At 23.5% G+C, this 17,143-nt stretch overlaps 1 protein-coding gene across 2 annotated transcripts; it reads left to right on the top strand.

Moving 5' to 3' along the window:
- Positions 1 to 7,625: 7,625 nt before the first annotated feature.
- LOC126900403 (myrosinase 1-like) lies at positions 7,626 to 16,868 on the top strand. Of its 2 annotated transcripts, none has more exons than XM_050676088.1 (14): positions 7,626 to 7,754; positions 11,939 to 12,026; positions 12,101 to 12,178; positions 12,267 to 12,443; positions 12,493 to 12,611; positions 12,687 to 12,821; positions 13,065 to 13,187; positions 13,359 to 13,548; positions 15,193 to 15,290; positions 15,366 to 15,507; positions 15,687 to 15,838; positions 15,907 to 16,062; positions 16,211 to 16,311; positions 16,587 to 16,868. In XM_050676088.1, exons 2-14 carry the CDS (start codon positions 12,017 to 12,019, stop codon positions 16,714 to 16,716), a joined length of 1,611 nt encoding a protein of 536 aa, XP_050532045.1. In that variant the 5' UTR covers positions 7,626 to 7,754; positions 11,939 to 12,016; the 3' UTR covers positions 16,717 to 16,868. The 2 variants fall into 2 exon arrangements, with proteins under 2 accessions (XP_050532045.1, XP_050532047.1); XM_050676090.1 differs by having other exon boundaries at positions 7,645 to 7,754; positions 11,926 to 12,026.
- The last annotated feature ends 275 nt before the right edge of the window (positions 16,869 to 17,143 follow it).

Raw genomic sequence — 17,143 nt, forward strand, 5'->3', positions numbered from 1 at the left:
TAAAAAAGAAAGTAAAGAACTCAGAACCTAACCGGGATCTCAAAAAATTTCTTTTAAAACCCCTTTAAAGCTCCTAAACCCTACAAAACCAGTTATTTTAAAGGTTCTTAAAATCAGTTATAAACTAAGTCACCATGTAAGTATATATGTCTCACGCGTTATCATGCTAAAATATTAATATCATGATAATATTTGACAGTAAAAAACATACTAACGTACGATTAATTAGATATTTTATGGTGTAATCACAGACTACATAAAAAGTAACAAGTAACCAAATATTATTTAATGATAATATTATCATATCCATAATTTAGGGATGTAATGAAAAATATTCTCCAGAGATTTTTTCGGTAATATTTTTCTGCAGATTATTAAAGGAGAATTAAGTATTAAAAAAAATATTACTAATTAATAATTAGTTAAAAAATATAAATAACGAAACAATTCTATTAAAAACATTTAATCAAACTTGAAAATTATTTCAAGTAATGAATATTTATTGAAAATTCACGTTGAAAAATAATCATATCTTACTTGGTTGATAGTCGCATAATAATAATAATTCTCTTAAACACATTTGAGCCAAAAAATGATTCTATAGTTTTTAATGTTTGACATTTCTATGGCTTCTTAATGTTTCAATTGTTGTTAAAAAACTATAAATAATGACACTACCAAAATATACAGTTGCAATCAAAAAATTCCCAGCCAAAAAAAATTTTGTATAAACACCGCAAATAGTGATCAATTTAGCCATTAAGTATAAATTTGATTACTTCTAAATATATATAGTCTATATGTCTAACATTCATTTGATCGAGTATCTGAAACTAAATAGATAAATTTGTAAATTACAAATTTTTTTTCTTTGTTGGCCAACATGGAAAATTTTCATATAACAAAGGTTTTTTCTTTGACATTATACCTATATATACATATACATCAACACAGATAAATTAATAAGAATTATATTTGATTATAATGAAAAAATAGGAACTAAAACTGTTAAAAAATAAAGATAAGACAACGAACCTATAAAATTTTCACTTTAATTCCATTATTTACTCAATTCAGTAGTTCTGATTAATTATTTATGAACTATGCTACCAATATTTTTAATATCTCAATTGTATTATCTATTTAATATTTTAATGTTAAGATAATAACATTTATACATAAAAATACAAGTTTTAAATAAAGAAATATGTCCAATGATTTAAGAAAAATTGAAATGTGAGAAGTATAAAATGTATACTTCAAAAAATTTAAACAAACTATCTAAATAAAATATAAATTTTAACTTTAAAGTCAAAAATGTTCATAAAATATTTTGGAAAAGATTATTTTTAACAATTTCAACACGAAGATTGTTTTTGAATTAATATGTAATCTATAAAATCTATTCAAATCTGAAATTATAAACTTAAATGAAATTCGTTATCAATAAAACTTCATTACAAAGGAAACAATACTAAGTGTAAAACGATTATTTTTTATTTTTTTAACATGTCCTGATGGCTGTCTGTCTTCCGCTATATTCTTTTTATTTTCTTACTATATAAGCATGATAATGTTTAAAAAACATCACAACGTTGCTAAAGTAATCATTGCAAAAANTCTGTCTGTCTTCCGCTATATAACGTTATATTCTTTTTATTTTCTTACTATATAAGCATGATAATGTTTAAAAAACATCACAACGTTGCTAAAGTAATCATTGCAAAAAAGGTTTTAATACGTATTTTTTAAATTAATTTATGAATGTTTCAAAAGTTACGTTTTATAAATGTGTTTTAAATATATTTATAAATCTTTCAATTTTTATTTTTACATTTAAATAATATGTATTTAATATTTAATAATATAATTTTACACTGCTCATATCACAATTGACAAAATGTTATCACTTACACAAATGTACACATTATAGATTTTCAATCGTTTGTTGTACTATAAATATGACGCATATACACGTACATTGTACGTGTATTTCTGGTGTCTAGTAACTGCAACTACAAATTTTTCGTTTTGCTGATTTTATATACTATTTCTGTTATTCTTACGTTATAATTCCTGGTTTTATTCTTCGATTCATACAGGTATTTTAAGTCGATTTTAAATTGGTTTACAAAAATTGGATTTTTATTTAATTTACCACTATAATAAAGGTTTAATTTTCTATAATAGAACTCCCATCCTTATCACGCCTAGTGTAGGTATTCTATTTGAAATCTAAATATAAATTGCTATCCAGTCATTTAAACCATCACAGCAGGTATTGTCATTGTTATTTTAACTAATGAACAAATTGTCAGGGTTTTCCATAGTGTCGGATTCACAGAGTATATCTTTATGATCGTAATGTACTTGCTGTTATTCAATTTCATTTGTTCTCCATTGTTTGCATATGCAACAAGTTATCTGAATCAGTAAAATTATTGTTGAAATAAGCTGTTGAATGACATAATGTAATTTCAACGCTTAGACTACCTATAAAAACAATGCAACAATGTTAAATGTGGAATTTAAAGAAACCAGAAGATAGCGCTTCAACTACTGTTGTGGACAGAGCATTATCAATAGTGTATCAAATAGACAAAGTTACTGTAGGTCGTAGTTCCCAATCCCGAACTTGGAACTACTAAAATAACTTTAGGTCATTTCTGTAATCATTTGGAGAACAATTACACATTGTATCGATGGATCAACAGTATAACGATCAAGTGTAGTCTTCCCTCTAATGTACTCGTTACTTTGTAACTATTACATTAGTACCTACCCAACTAGTTGAGTAAATAACGTAGGAAATGGTCTTTGACAATCATAGAATTCATCATCGATGTTCTCTAGAATAGTTCTAAATTTTACTATAAAAAATATAATTATAATTATGGTAACTGGGTGTGTTAAAGCCAACTTGACCACGCGAATAAGTGCCTACGGAAAGAGTCAAAACAATAACTATAACATAACATTTACTGATTGAACACTGACCAACGAATAGTCGGTCAGATCCCTTTTTATATTGTACACACTGTTATTAATAATAAACAAGTATTTGATGCCAGCGAATCGATGGTAATTAATAAATACAATACAATACTTTTTAAAAATGAATTCAAGTAACAACACTTTCTAGTAATTAAAATATTATCTACGAATTAACTAAAAACATTAACCTAATTTATCATTTCTAAATATTTGTAATAAACAAAAAAAAATAAAATAAAAAGTTAAAAGGAATAAAATAATATAATATTATAATAAAGTATGTGATCAAATATAGCACAATATGTAAGGGTGTAAAGGCTGTAATGATATAAGTAAAGAGGGGTTTTAAAAAGCTTAATACATAACCACATAATAAGGGTAATGGTAAAATAAATAAAATAAACACTAAAGTTTGTGACAAAATAGTAAATTGATTCGGGGGTTTAACAATATTGAATAAATGATGTTAAATATCCCTTACAAAATTGTATAATTTATCTAACTGGTTTATTATGTGATAGATTTGTTTATGGTTTGAAAAAATAAATAAAACTTACCTTATATCCTATATAACATATCGATAATTTAAACAACGTTGATTTTGAATTTCACCGTGTTTCACACTACGTGTTTTGTAGTTAATATGACTGTTTAAAAAAACGATTTAATTTTAAACATTATGAGATCGTTACACAAAATCTACGACTGTTTTTTTAAATGTAGGAGATTCTATATACGCTATATTTTTATTATAAATATAATTTCATAATGTACCCTTATTTCATTTTGCTAAATAAGTATTTTATTTTTGAGAGAGCATATTTTATTGAGAGACGACACCAACATTTTTTAAAGATTTCTGGCCAAAACAAGATTTAAAAATATTTATATTTATATAAAAAATTTGTCAAGTCGTTATTGTGTTGGCTCAATGTAACCCGGCGCTAACGCCCTGACAGGAAGCTTCACAATAATCACCGAGACAAAAAATAAATACTAAAAAATATATTTGTAAGTTTCTTTGCGCTGTCTGCCAATGCGATGTTCGTTAGAACAAAGACATTAAGCTCAGAAACTTTTAACCCAATAAGTATAGGTTTGCAATACACTTGGTCTAATCAAATAATTATAAAGTTGATTTAAATGTCCGTTTGAACTGAAAAATTGTGACCTTTGGCATTGTCCGCCGGCGCAAGGTTTAAGATATTAATTGACATTTATTTCCATGATAAGAAAAATAATACATTATTATTTAATAAACAAATAAATTTAAAATGAAAGAATTACATTTCTAGATATAATTAAGGAAGTAGAAGTTGATGTTGCTTTTGTAATTATCCACTAATTTCTTAAAATTAAACACTATCTACAGATTTGCATAGAATCGTATCTTATGTTAGTGATTTTAATCACTATCTGATTAAATCTATACTGGACTCAACTATGTCACGTCCTACTGTGCCGCGACCTCACTGTGCTGGGTTTTTTTTTTTATTTGAACAAAACATGTTAAAAAGAACATAAAACAAATATCATGTTCCAATCATTTTAATCCTGTTTAAAACAATTAAAACTAATTATTTCTATTATTTTTTATTTTACATATTTTTTCTCAACCTTGACAAAAGTATACAATAGACATAATCTAACTCAATGAAAAAAAAAAATTCAATTGCAGCTCGGTCACTTATAATTTTCTGGATTTAGGTATACTGAAGAGTAGTAATGAGCATTTTCAAATTTTTAAACAATCCAATAGTATTCGATAATTTTTTAAAACTATCGGATTAATTTTATGAACCGATTTGTTTTTAGCATAAACTATCAAAAATTTATAAAACTATCGAAAAGTTTTAAAAAATATTCGAATAGTTCTACCTAAAATTTGTATTAAATACACTTAATTATAATAAGAAGATAATTAACGAATACTTAAAATAAATTATTATTATTGATGTGTAGTTTTGAATATTTTAAGCTATCGAATAGTATTTGATAAACCGAAAGTTTATTTTTAGCATAAAGTTTATGCTAAAAATGCCATAAACTATCAAATATTTAAAAAAATTCAAATAGTTCGAATAGTTCGATAGTTACTATTCTATATTCCCCATCACTACTGAAGAGTAATTAAAATAATTAACCGGTGAAGAAATTGTGGGAGTTCTATATATATTTCACAAAAATAAGCTATGTAGACGTTATTGGGTATGTCAATTACATTTTTGGATGAATTTGTAGTAAATAAATTAATGAATAATATTAGGTTAGACTTAATGTGATTTTTATGAAAAATATATAGCGTAAATTAATGGTAATCTTATAAAATGTTCAATTATATATTTAATTTTAATAAGATAATTTCATTAATATTTGTATTTCATCAAATTAATATTATTTTATGGCATACGATGAATATGTATTAAAATATTTACAAATTTTAGATTTTATGATATTTGATTTATTATTATTGTAGTTCAAATGTCACTAATAAATGTAAAGTAACTTTGTGATAAGATATTTAATTTCATGGTAGTGGTGAAATAATTTCGTAATTAACTCCAGTTTTGTTTCTTTATCATTTAGCTATAGGTATTATTTCGGTATTGCTATACTGACGATATTTTATTAACATTGTGTTTAATGTTACATATTTAATTTCGTGATAATCGCAAAAATATTTGCAGATTCACATGGAGAAATATGTAATCTTTAAGAGCACTTGGTGCTTAAAATAATTTTTGTTATAATTGTGTTTAATAAAAGAATGTAACTTAAAAAATTAATTTTTTAACGTGAAAACATTAACAAAATGCATATTTGCGGCGGTAAGGAATAGCTAATTACCAGTAATAAATTTAAAAATCACAACTGTACCATTAAATCAAGCATATTATCAAGTTTAATAATAAAGACTTATCTTAGAATATGTTAACAAAAATATTAATTAAAAAAAAGGACGAAACTATAAGAAATATATAAACTGATAAAAAACAAATAACGTATCCCATGCACTCAATGGTTGTACGCCTGTGACAGTAGTACCACTAATAACATTTAACGATGTTTCGCAATTTATCGACTAACAGGTATCTTTAATATAAAAATTGAAAAAAATTTTAGAAATTTATCTATATCACACATCTACCTTCACCATACTGTATTATATTATTAATTTAAGAGATCAAAAAATATTATGTTGTCTCTGTATTTTTAAAATAATATTTTTTAAACAAATTAATAAAGCCATACAGGAAAATTAAAAACACATAACAAACCAAATGGCAATATACTTACTGTCATACTATTATTACTTTACTAATTTATTTTTTGGTCAGTAGGTTAAATAAAAATAAGTAATGATTATTTATAGAAGTTATTTATTTGTAACACTTCAATTTTATTAATATAAAAAACATTTTATCATTAACAATTGAATGCACCTAATATTTTACATAGTTCACTAATAAACTTGTAAATTTCGTCAGCAATATTATTAGGTTTAGAATTATCGTTTTAGAAATTTATCGTTTGCTGTGTACAAAAAGGTGTTTATAAGCATAAAACGATGGTTAGTAAAAAACTTAGTAGTTACCTTATTATACTTCTACCTTGAAATATAACGTAATTTTATATTTCATAACATTCAAGATATTACTGGATAGTCTAATAAAGCTCGTCTCAAAATAAACGAATTCATCAATTATAAGATTTAATTAATGTAATCAATATGTTGTATAGTTAAACAAAAATTACCTTAATTAATCGTTGTCAAACTTTGATTAATCTTTAAACAAAATATTTTATCAAAAAAAATAAAATATCTTACTATATTCACATACATAAGAATAATACACATATATATCATTTAGATTGTTTAAATAGTTTATTTTAAGTTAACATTTTTAAAATAACAACTTTAATATATCGACTAAAGTTGTTTTAATTGTTTAATTTATAAAATTAACAAAATAGTTAACTAAGAGGGTACAATATTTTTGAGTACTTTATACCTTGTTCATTAAAAATTTTAAAAAATTTGCAAAAACTGGGTTCGCTAATTCATTAATCTGGTTATTAATGTATAAAATATATATTAAGTATATATTAATCGTTAGATCACTTTGTTATTATACATACATATAAATAAGAGTATATTATATTTCTGCAGTATTAATTGTTAACAAAGAAAGAGTAACAATGAATATTATAATGATGATAATATTTAAATGAAGTTACAAATTAAAATAATTTGTGGTATTATAAAAATAATTAATTTTTTTACATTATACTGGATTTTAAAGGCTAGACAATGGAGGATTAAGCTAAAATAATTATAATTTTACAAAAAGGTATTAATAATATAATTATACATCAGGTGTTGGTGGCAAATCGATGGCACGTTGATAAGGGTCCGAAAAAATTAACTTGAATTGTTTCCATCAGTAATCTGATATATAAATATATTTTTCTTTTTTATTTCCAATAAACTTAAATATAGGTTTTGTAACTATGGTAAGTTAGATTATAATTTGATTTTATTATCATGGCTATCATTTATATGAGACAAAAAAAAATTATCGATAACTAAACATTACTTAGCAGTCATTTGTATTCAATTTTAAAGACACAAATAATTTTTGTAGAGTTGGTTATCCAATCCAATTATAAAAACTGGTCATTTCTCTTGAAAATTTCAACGAAGAACCACCACCGGCTGTATTTAAGTGATTATTTTTTAATAATTCAATTTTGGAAAGGTAAATTAAAATATTTAATTATTAATATATTTGTTATTCCTTTTTTCATACATTTTAATTGTATTATTGTTTAATGTTATAAACAATATAGATGTATAAATATCATTAAACTGTATAAATGAGAAACATTCATAATAAATACACTTCTTAAACTTTTTTCTCAGATATATTATAAACTTGAATTAAATAAAATAAATTTATATTTTAAAAAATAACAAAGATAATAATTTGATGAAAAGTTGTTTTATTTAAATAAATATTTTTATTTTATAATTAATTTTTTTCAACTCTTCTATTATTATAATTGTGTTTATATTTTTTTTGCACTTAAACATAATTTGTGAACTTTTTTAACTCTAAAAATAATATGATTAGTTTTTTATTTACGATTTACCAAGATCTCTTATAATACTCTTCATCATTACTACAAGTTAAACAATTAAACAATTAAAGAAATAAGAATTTTAGTTTAATATTTGGAATTTAAAAAAATAGCTGAAATGTAATATCCCAAAAAATTGTGATTAATGTTAATTAAATAATGAAGTTCTTGTCATTAAAAAATTTTTGAGTTCATTAATAATCAATTTTAACACAATTACATTTTTAATCAACTATTTTTTTTTTTATAATATACTTTATATGTGATTTAAATAATTGCGACATACAAAATAAGTAGTTTTTTTGTCATTCTTAAATTAATTAATAGGTTACTCTTAAAAAAAAAAACATAAATCTCCCATTCAACTTCAATGTCCGACAAATCTAAGTTATATCGTTAGATGAACACGATTTTGTTAGATTTTGTTTAGCTTTAATTTTAATGATTTTAGTAAGTTAATTAGAAAAGTAATGAGTTGAAAAAAATGTTTACTAATCTAGTTTATTTTTACTTTAGGTTAAAACAGTTAGTATTGTGTTAAAATTAAATACATGAATAAATATCACGACATATATTTGATTAGTAATATTTAATAAGTCTCTAATTTGAAAAATTAATAATATTTAAAATGTACGTTATAAAGAAGACTAATTGAGCAATATTAATATAAATTTGTTTTGTTATTATATACAGAGTAATTGATTTTGGGTAAGAAACTTTTTCATTAGAAACTATTTAATATGTATTTTTTTTTATAGAGAAAAGAACTGTAAAACATATAGTTAAATCATTTTATTTTCATCTCTTCAGGGATAAAAAATCTTCATTTTTTTTAATAGGAATTCTATTTAACACGCTTATATTAGTTTCACCTGTATGTATGTATGTATGTAACTCTCCAAACGCCACGCGTTATCGCATATTCCGTTGTCTAGACTAGACTGTCATAACGCATTCACCCCACCCCGCGCCTCGCTCATCACACACCGGCAATACTATTCCTGTATAAATTTATTTTTGGTTATCGTACCCGTACTTGCATGCTTGCCATCAATATTATATATATATATAAACAAATTTTTATTTTGACTGACCATTATCATCCGCGTCTAATGCGCTTTACGTATATATATNGCATACAGCTTACGTATATATTCCTACCGCCGTTTATACCTCACGTTTAACGTTAGTCCGACCCGCCCGCCCACAAAACACGGCTATACCTAGTGCATGATACGTTTACGTACTAAAGTCGCTCTACATGTATATATATATTCTAATTACTATTAAAAATATATATTAACACACTTTATTCTTATTTAGAGTATAGAACTCATTCATTCCGATTACAAAGGATGAATCCAATATCGTCATTTTTCGTCACTACCTCCATGTTCCGGGAGTGGGTAATTTACGCGCCTGTTGCTTTCCTTGGATGTGGTAGCCGTTTCTCAGACTCCCTCTCCGGAATCGAACCCTGATTTCCCGTTACCCGTTACAACCATGATATTGATAGTAACTACTATCATAACATGAAACTAAAAAGTGAAAAATAAATATAGTTTAAAAAAACNAAAGTTAAAAATCATTTTTAAAATAAACTTAATATAATTATGAATAAAAAATACTAGTATTATTGTGATAAAAGCGTCGGGCGCTCAATATACGAAAAATATGGCACAAAGCACCCACGCTTTTATCACAATAATACTAGTATTTTTTATTCATAATATATTAAACTTATTTTAAAAATTATTTTTAACTTTTTAGTTCGATGTGCTTTAAAAGCATGTTTTTTTAGTTTTTTTAAACTATATTTATTTTCATTGAATTTGTAATTTTTATTGTTTAATCTATTCGTCTGTAACAAAATTTTAAAGTTTAAGTAGGAGATCAATTTGCTAATTATTTTTTATTACTAAAAATAATAGAAGTTTTCAATTTTACGTTTATCTATTTTATTAGATATTATTTACTATAGTACAGAAATCTTATCTTTAATAACTCCTGTCTATTAATAGTGGCTCTCTGATATTAAACGCAGGTTTTTTTATAGTACTTTTTGATACAAAAAAACCAAATTAATAATGGATTTTGCTTTAAATCCAAAATATCAAATAGTCTTCAAACGCGAACAAAATTGTATGGTTTTTTGTCTATCAAATTATTAAGTTATAAATATGAGTTCCTATTTAAATAAATTGAAAGTTATTAATCTTTGAAGGAATGATAAAAAATTTTTCCTATTACAATAAATTTCTTTTATAAATATTTTAAGTGTTCATTGTTTTTGAAAAAAATATGGGGCTTACCTAAAATGATTGTGTGATATTATTAAACATTTTAATTGCAATCTTTAANTTTTTTATTGTACTTTTTGATACAAAAAAACCAAATTAATGATGGATTTTGCTTTAAATCCAAAATATCAAATAGTCTTCAAACGCGAACAAAATTGTATGGTTTTTTGTCTATCAAATTATTAAGTTATAAATATGAGTTCCTATTTAAATAAATTGAAAGTTATTAATCTTTGAAGGAATGATAAAAAATTTTTCCTATTACAATAAATTTCTTTTATAAATATTTTAAGTGTTCATTGTTTTTGAAAAAAATATTCGGCTTACCTAAAATGATTGTGTGATATTATTAAACATTTTAATTGCAATCTTTAATTCTAATTAAATAAAAATAAGAATTATTAATAATAATATACAAAATAGTCAATTTTAGATAAGACGCTTATTTTTTCAGAAATTATTAAACATTTAAAATTTGTGAAAAGAAATTTTTTAACATTATTTCTAATAATAAATGAAATATTTATAACACAAAAAAATAAATACTATTAGAAATGTATATAAATAATTAACAAGAGTATCAACTATGATTTTTTATTTTTGTTTTGATCAACTATTTACTATTGAGTAAATCAATTTTTTCTTTTATTTATAATGTTGGCTATTTATAACAATAAAACTACACTAAATTAATTTTTTAATAATGCATTATACAGAATGATCTTTTAATCATAATCTATTCAATATCTTACAAAATAAAAAAAATTTGAATAAAAAAATTAAACAAAATTGATCTAATTTGTATAATGACTGGTTGATAAAATCTTTTAAATTAGTATTTAAGAAGTTATTACCTTTTTAAAATATGGACTTTAGGTGAAGTACGAGTATGATCAATTTTATTATTAGACATTTCTCGACTGCTCTCCTTAACCTGCCTAGATATAAAAATGGGAATAACTTGGGTCCTAAAAATGTTATCGACCAGTCATATTTATAATTAAATCATTTTATAAACTTTCTATTTTATTTTACAAGTCAAACCTAACGTAAACGAATCTTAAAAATACTACAAACTGATAAATCGAGAAACTAATAAGTCGCATATAGAAACTATATGCAACTAAAAAAGCAAAAAAAATATTCCCTAAACTATCACATAAATAAATCTCCTTGTATTATTTTTTTAGTGCCTTATTTTTGTTTAGATTTTTATTAAATGTATTAATTATTCATTATTTTCTGTTATTAAATTTCATTAAAAATAATATGTAAAAGACTTTTAAAAAAATAGTCCATAAAATCGATAAAAAAAATAAAATAACCTCTTCATTTAATTAAGCGCCGTAAATTAACCTAAGCTTTTCTAAAATTTATAAATAAATAAAATGATCTAAATTATTTTACTAGTTATAAAGTAATTCTAGAAAACTTTTCTTTTTGAATTATGTAATTATAATTAGTCAATGAATTTGGTATTATTATAAAGGAATATTTTGCAGTTCCATCAAAAGCTTTGTAAGAACAGCTCTTTGAACAATTAAGTTTTAAAATTTACCACCAGTCATTTCATTTCTAACATGTCTTCAGGTATAAAAATTAGATTAAATTTTTTTTATAAACCAACTTTGTTCCTTTGTAAAAATTTAATAATAAAATTTTAGATAATAAATTTCCCGAAAACTTTTTATTTGGCGCTTCTTCTAGTGCATATCAAATCGAAGGTGCATGGAATGAAGACGGTAATTTGATTATTGAATATTTTTTAGTTTAGATATAACACTGGGTTTCAAAAATGAAAAATATCAACCATTTTGATTTTCTTTTTAGGTAAAAGCAAAAGCATTTGGGATTACCGTTACCATAATGAAATCACCGATTTAAAGAAAAATAAGCATAAGTATTTTTCTATTCGTCCTGGATCTCATAAGTACCATCATCATTTAATTAAAAATTCAGACATTAAATTTGTAGGTTTTCACAATGATCATTTGATTTTTGAAGATTTGTCCATCGACAAACATTTTACTTCAGGAGTTGAAGATGACGGTTTAANTGTCCATCGACAAACATTTTACTTCAGGAGTTGAAGATGACGGTTTAACATCAGGCGATGTTACATGTGATTCTTACCATAAATTTGAGGAAGACATCAAAATATTAAAAAAGCTAGGTGTATGTTCTAATATGTTATGTAGTGTGATAAATTTTCATTAATTTTAATAGAAATATTTTATATAAAATTTACAGGTTCAAGTTTATCGTTTCTCAATTAGTTGGACGAGAGTTTTACCGAGAGGACATGATACTTCACCTAATCCTGCTGGTGTTGAGTATTACCATAAAATAATAGATTTACTACTTGAGAATGATATTACACCAGTAGTATGTATAGCTTATTTTAAGTATATAAGTTTTTTTTATTAATATTTTAGTGTTTTTTTAGTATTTTGTTTTTATTTAAAAATGTAAACATCATATACATTTACATTTATGTAATTATTATTCTAATTTTAAAAAAATATTAAAAAAGTTTCTTTATTAATAAAATAATTATAATATCTAAATAATTTATAAAATTTTAATTTTTAGTAATATATACAATTAATTGAATCAAATAATTTTTAGGTTACTATTTATCACTGGGATCTTCCACAATCAATTCAAGTTCTTGGTGGATGGGCAAATAACAATATTTCGAGATATTTTGAAAACTATGCAAATTTTCTTTTTAAGACTTATGGAGATAAAGTAAATTTATTTTAAGTATATTTTTAATGTACACTGTCTTTTAACAGTGTATATTGACAATACTGTTAGAAATATTCTTTAAAATGTAATCTCATTATATTTATAGAAACTTGAATTATGTAGCTAGCATACATGTTACATTACAACTAATATTTTTTACTGATGTATTAGGTTAAATATTGGACAACAATAAACGAACCAAGAATGGCATCTGAAGGCTATGGTGGTAACTATGGTCATGCTCCGCAATTAGGTAAAAATTATGGTGGATTAGGAGATTATATGGCTATTCATAATCTTCTATTAGCTCATGCAAAAGCTTACAGACTCTATGAAAAGAACTACAAATCAACCCAACAAGGTACAATTTTATTTTTTTTATATATAGTAAAATTAATTGAAAAATATATTTAACAACTAAAAAATACATAATTACATTTAATATATCTAAATATATGGTAGATAACTATAGGTAGATAAATAAATAGACAATAAAATGGTTAATTAACTTGGATATGGCTAACTATTGATGGCTTTATGTTAAAATGTGTACACTATGTATAATTTTGATACTAGTATTGACTACTGTGCTATTATGTACGAAATTTACTATATCTAGTGTTGCAAAATTTAAGGATATTTAATACAAGTGAAATTTTTGAAAAATTGCTACTTAAATGTCCAGAAAATTTAGAAAAGTTAGACATTTTTATTTAAGAACTTTTGATTAACTATTTTTTTTAGATAATCGTTTTTTAAAAATTTAATTTTAAATAACTATGAGTACCATTCAAATATATATCATTAGATATTTATCAGCTTTATTTCATCTAAGTATTAAAATGTTAATAACTTACAAAATACTGGTTCAAAAGATTATTCAGACATTTTCTTATTTTGATAATTTTCTATTTTATTAGTTAGTCAAATATGTGTGATGCCATTAAAAAAATTAACTTGACACCCTTATAACTAGTTACTGTAATTATATAAATTTATAAATTTTGTTAAGTTATTCCGGCAACATCACTAGTCACCAACATTTTTTAGCTTCGATGCGAAGCTGAAAAGGTACTGGTTTTACTATGATGAGTTTTTTTTTTTTGTGTGTCTGTTGCCACTTTTTCTCAGCTCTCACTGGACCGATTTCTTTCAACAACACGTCAAAAGATCACAAATCGTATCTAGTTGAAGACATTACCCTTAAAAATTGAAAACTTTTCCCTCGTTTCACCCTAATAGGGGAAATATCCTAAAAAATGTTTAATTTAAAAATCGTTAAATTTTGTCATTTTTTTTTCTTAAAACTTCCATAACTTTTTCAAAATTCAACAAATTAACATAAGTTTTTTTTATACCAAAACCTTAGATATTTTCCTTTCATTTGATATCATTTTTTTGAAAATCTAACACTTAACCTGCTCATTGGAGGGGATTTAAAATAGCAACTTTTTTACAAAAACTAACTTTTTTAAGTTAATTTTTGAAAATGTTCCGGAAATACTGCGTCCTTTAAACATATATCAAATTAAAGCTTATTTTATGTACTACAAAATGAAAAAAAAAAATTTGTCCCGACACTTTATCTTCTGTATGTAAACGGCTGCCGTAGTTAAAAAAACTCTATTTTTGTGTTAAAATTTTCGATTTTAAATTTTCAACTTAAAAATGCTATAACTTTTCGAAAAATGTAATTATCATCACAAATTTTTTTTTTTCCAAATACATTATAAGTATATCTTTCATTTGACATACTTTTTTATTAAAATTGGACAATTTCCCCATATATAGGGGGCGTTCAAAACTTGAAACATTGTATAAAAAATAGCAAATATTATTATCAATAGACTTTGAATTATCAATTAAAGTAATCCTAACCAAATTTTTATGTATTTATTTTATTAAATTTCTATTTTTAAATATATATTTTCAGTGGTTGAAGAATTTTCCATTTAACAAATTTCTAACTTACAATACTAACTATAATTAATTATTTTTTTTTTAGGTCAAATATGTATTTGTCTAGATATATTATGGGCCTTTCCAAAAGACCCAAACAGCGAAGATGATAAAAAGTCTGCCCAACTTTTTCTTGAATCTAATGTAATAACTAAAAATTATAAATGCAACTCTCATGTTCTAAATTTGTAGATATTTATTTGTTATAATATTTTTTAGGTTGGATTATTTATTGAGCCACTTGTTACTGGTAAAATTCCAAAAGCCTATTTGGACTCAATTATAGATACTAACCAGCAGAGAAGAATTAATGTTTGGCGAATGATACAATTCACTGAGGAAGAAAAAGAATTATTGATAGGTATATTTTATTCAAATTTGATTCATTACATGCTTATACCACTATCTAAATAAAATTTTCTTAAAAGCAATTTTTTCTAAATATTTTTAAAACGTAATTATTTGAATAATACTCCCAATTAACTTTAGAATGACAATCTTTTTTCATTTAACTAATTTTATTACATTTTGTCTTTTCAGGGTCTTATGATTTTTTATCAGTCAATTATTATCATTCGTTGTTTATTTCTGCATTGCCTGAAGATAAAGTTACTGATCCTGATCTTGATCTTAAAACAGTTGATCAAAGATCTATTGTACCTAATTGGTTTGATCCAGTTGACCAGAATGATGTAAATTTTTTAACTAAACGTATATTTATTAAGGATAACTTATTTATCTTTTTTTTTTTTTGATTCAGACTATAATAGGCTTTAGAAACATAATGAATTGGTTAAATAAAAAATTAGGGCAAATTTCACATATCAGGAAGCCAAAATTTTTTATTTCTGAAAATGGAATAACTGATGATGCTACCAATGACCCGACTTATAAAGAAAAAATAAATTATCACTATGTAAGTATTTAAAAAATCTCTTTTTATAATATATTCCATATATATGTATACATTAGGGCAATCTATTTTTTATTGATATACCTTTACTAAACTAATAAAGTTGTTAAAGAATTAATTCTTTTATTAACAATTTATTTTATCATTTTAGGATATCATAAAAGAAACCAAAAATTTGATAGATAGTGGTATTGACATTTTTGGGTATTGTGTTTGGTCATTGATGGATTCCTTTGAATGGAGTGAGTCAAGGTAAGTTGATTAAAATAAAAAACTTATACTTGTATATTTATAAAACTCAGTTTCATTGTTGTAATATATTTAATAATGATTTGTTTATTAGTTATTTATTGTGTAAGAAACAATGTAAATCCTGACTAAACATAAGTATTAATGTAATAGATATTTTAATTAAAATTAATTTTTTAATTTTTAACAAATAAATAATTTAATAAATTCATTATCTTAAAGTATAAGTACAGTTAATTAGTAACTTTATAATGTTATTAATTTCTTAATGTTTTCAGTCCAAAGTATGGAATTTATAAGGTCGACTTTAAAGATCCTAACAGACCTCGCACACCAAAACCTCAAGTTGTTGAATTTTTCCAAGATGTATTTTTACATAAAGAGTTGAAAGATACAAGACCAAACTAAACATATGTATATTATTGGATTTTACAAAAACTTACTTTTACTAATTTTATTTTATTACAACTATTATTTTTTATCTTTCAAATGTTTTAATTTAAACTATATAAATCATTTATACTTTATAATACAAAATATCTATAATTGTTGAATTTTATTTTTCATTTATATGTTTATTATACAATTACTTATTAAACAAAAATTATGATATTTTTATTAACTCCCTATTATGCCTATAAAATAAATTATTATAATCATTTATAATTCAATTATTGTAATTATAATAACAATAATTTTTTGCATATATAATATAAAATTAAATTTTTTTTATATTTTTAAAATTGATATAATTATATTAATGTAAATCACGTTACGTTGCTCAGTGGGTAACAATTTTGCCTTTCACACTTGGGGACGAGGTTCTAATCCCTCA

The sequence above is a fragment of the Daktulosphaira vitifoliae genome, unplaced genomic scaffold, assembly GCF_025091365.1.
Source record: "Daktulosphaira vitifoliae isolate Bord-2020 unplaced genomic scaffold, ASM2509136v1 Scaffold_3, whole genome shotgun sequence".
NCBI classification, from domain to species: Eukaryota; Metazoa; Arthropoda; class Insecta; order Hemiptera; family Phylloxeridae; genus Daktulosphaira; species Daktulosphaira vitifoliae.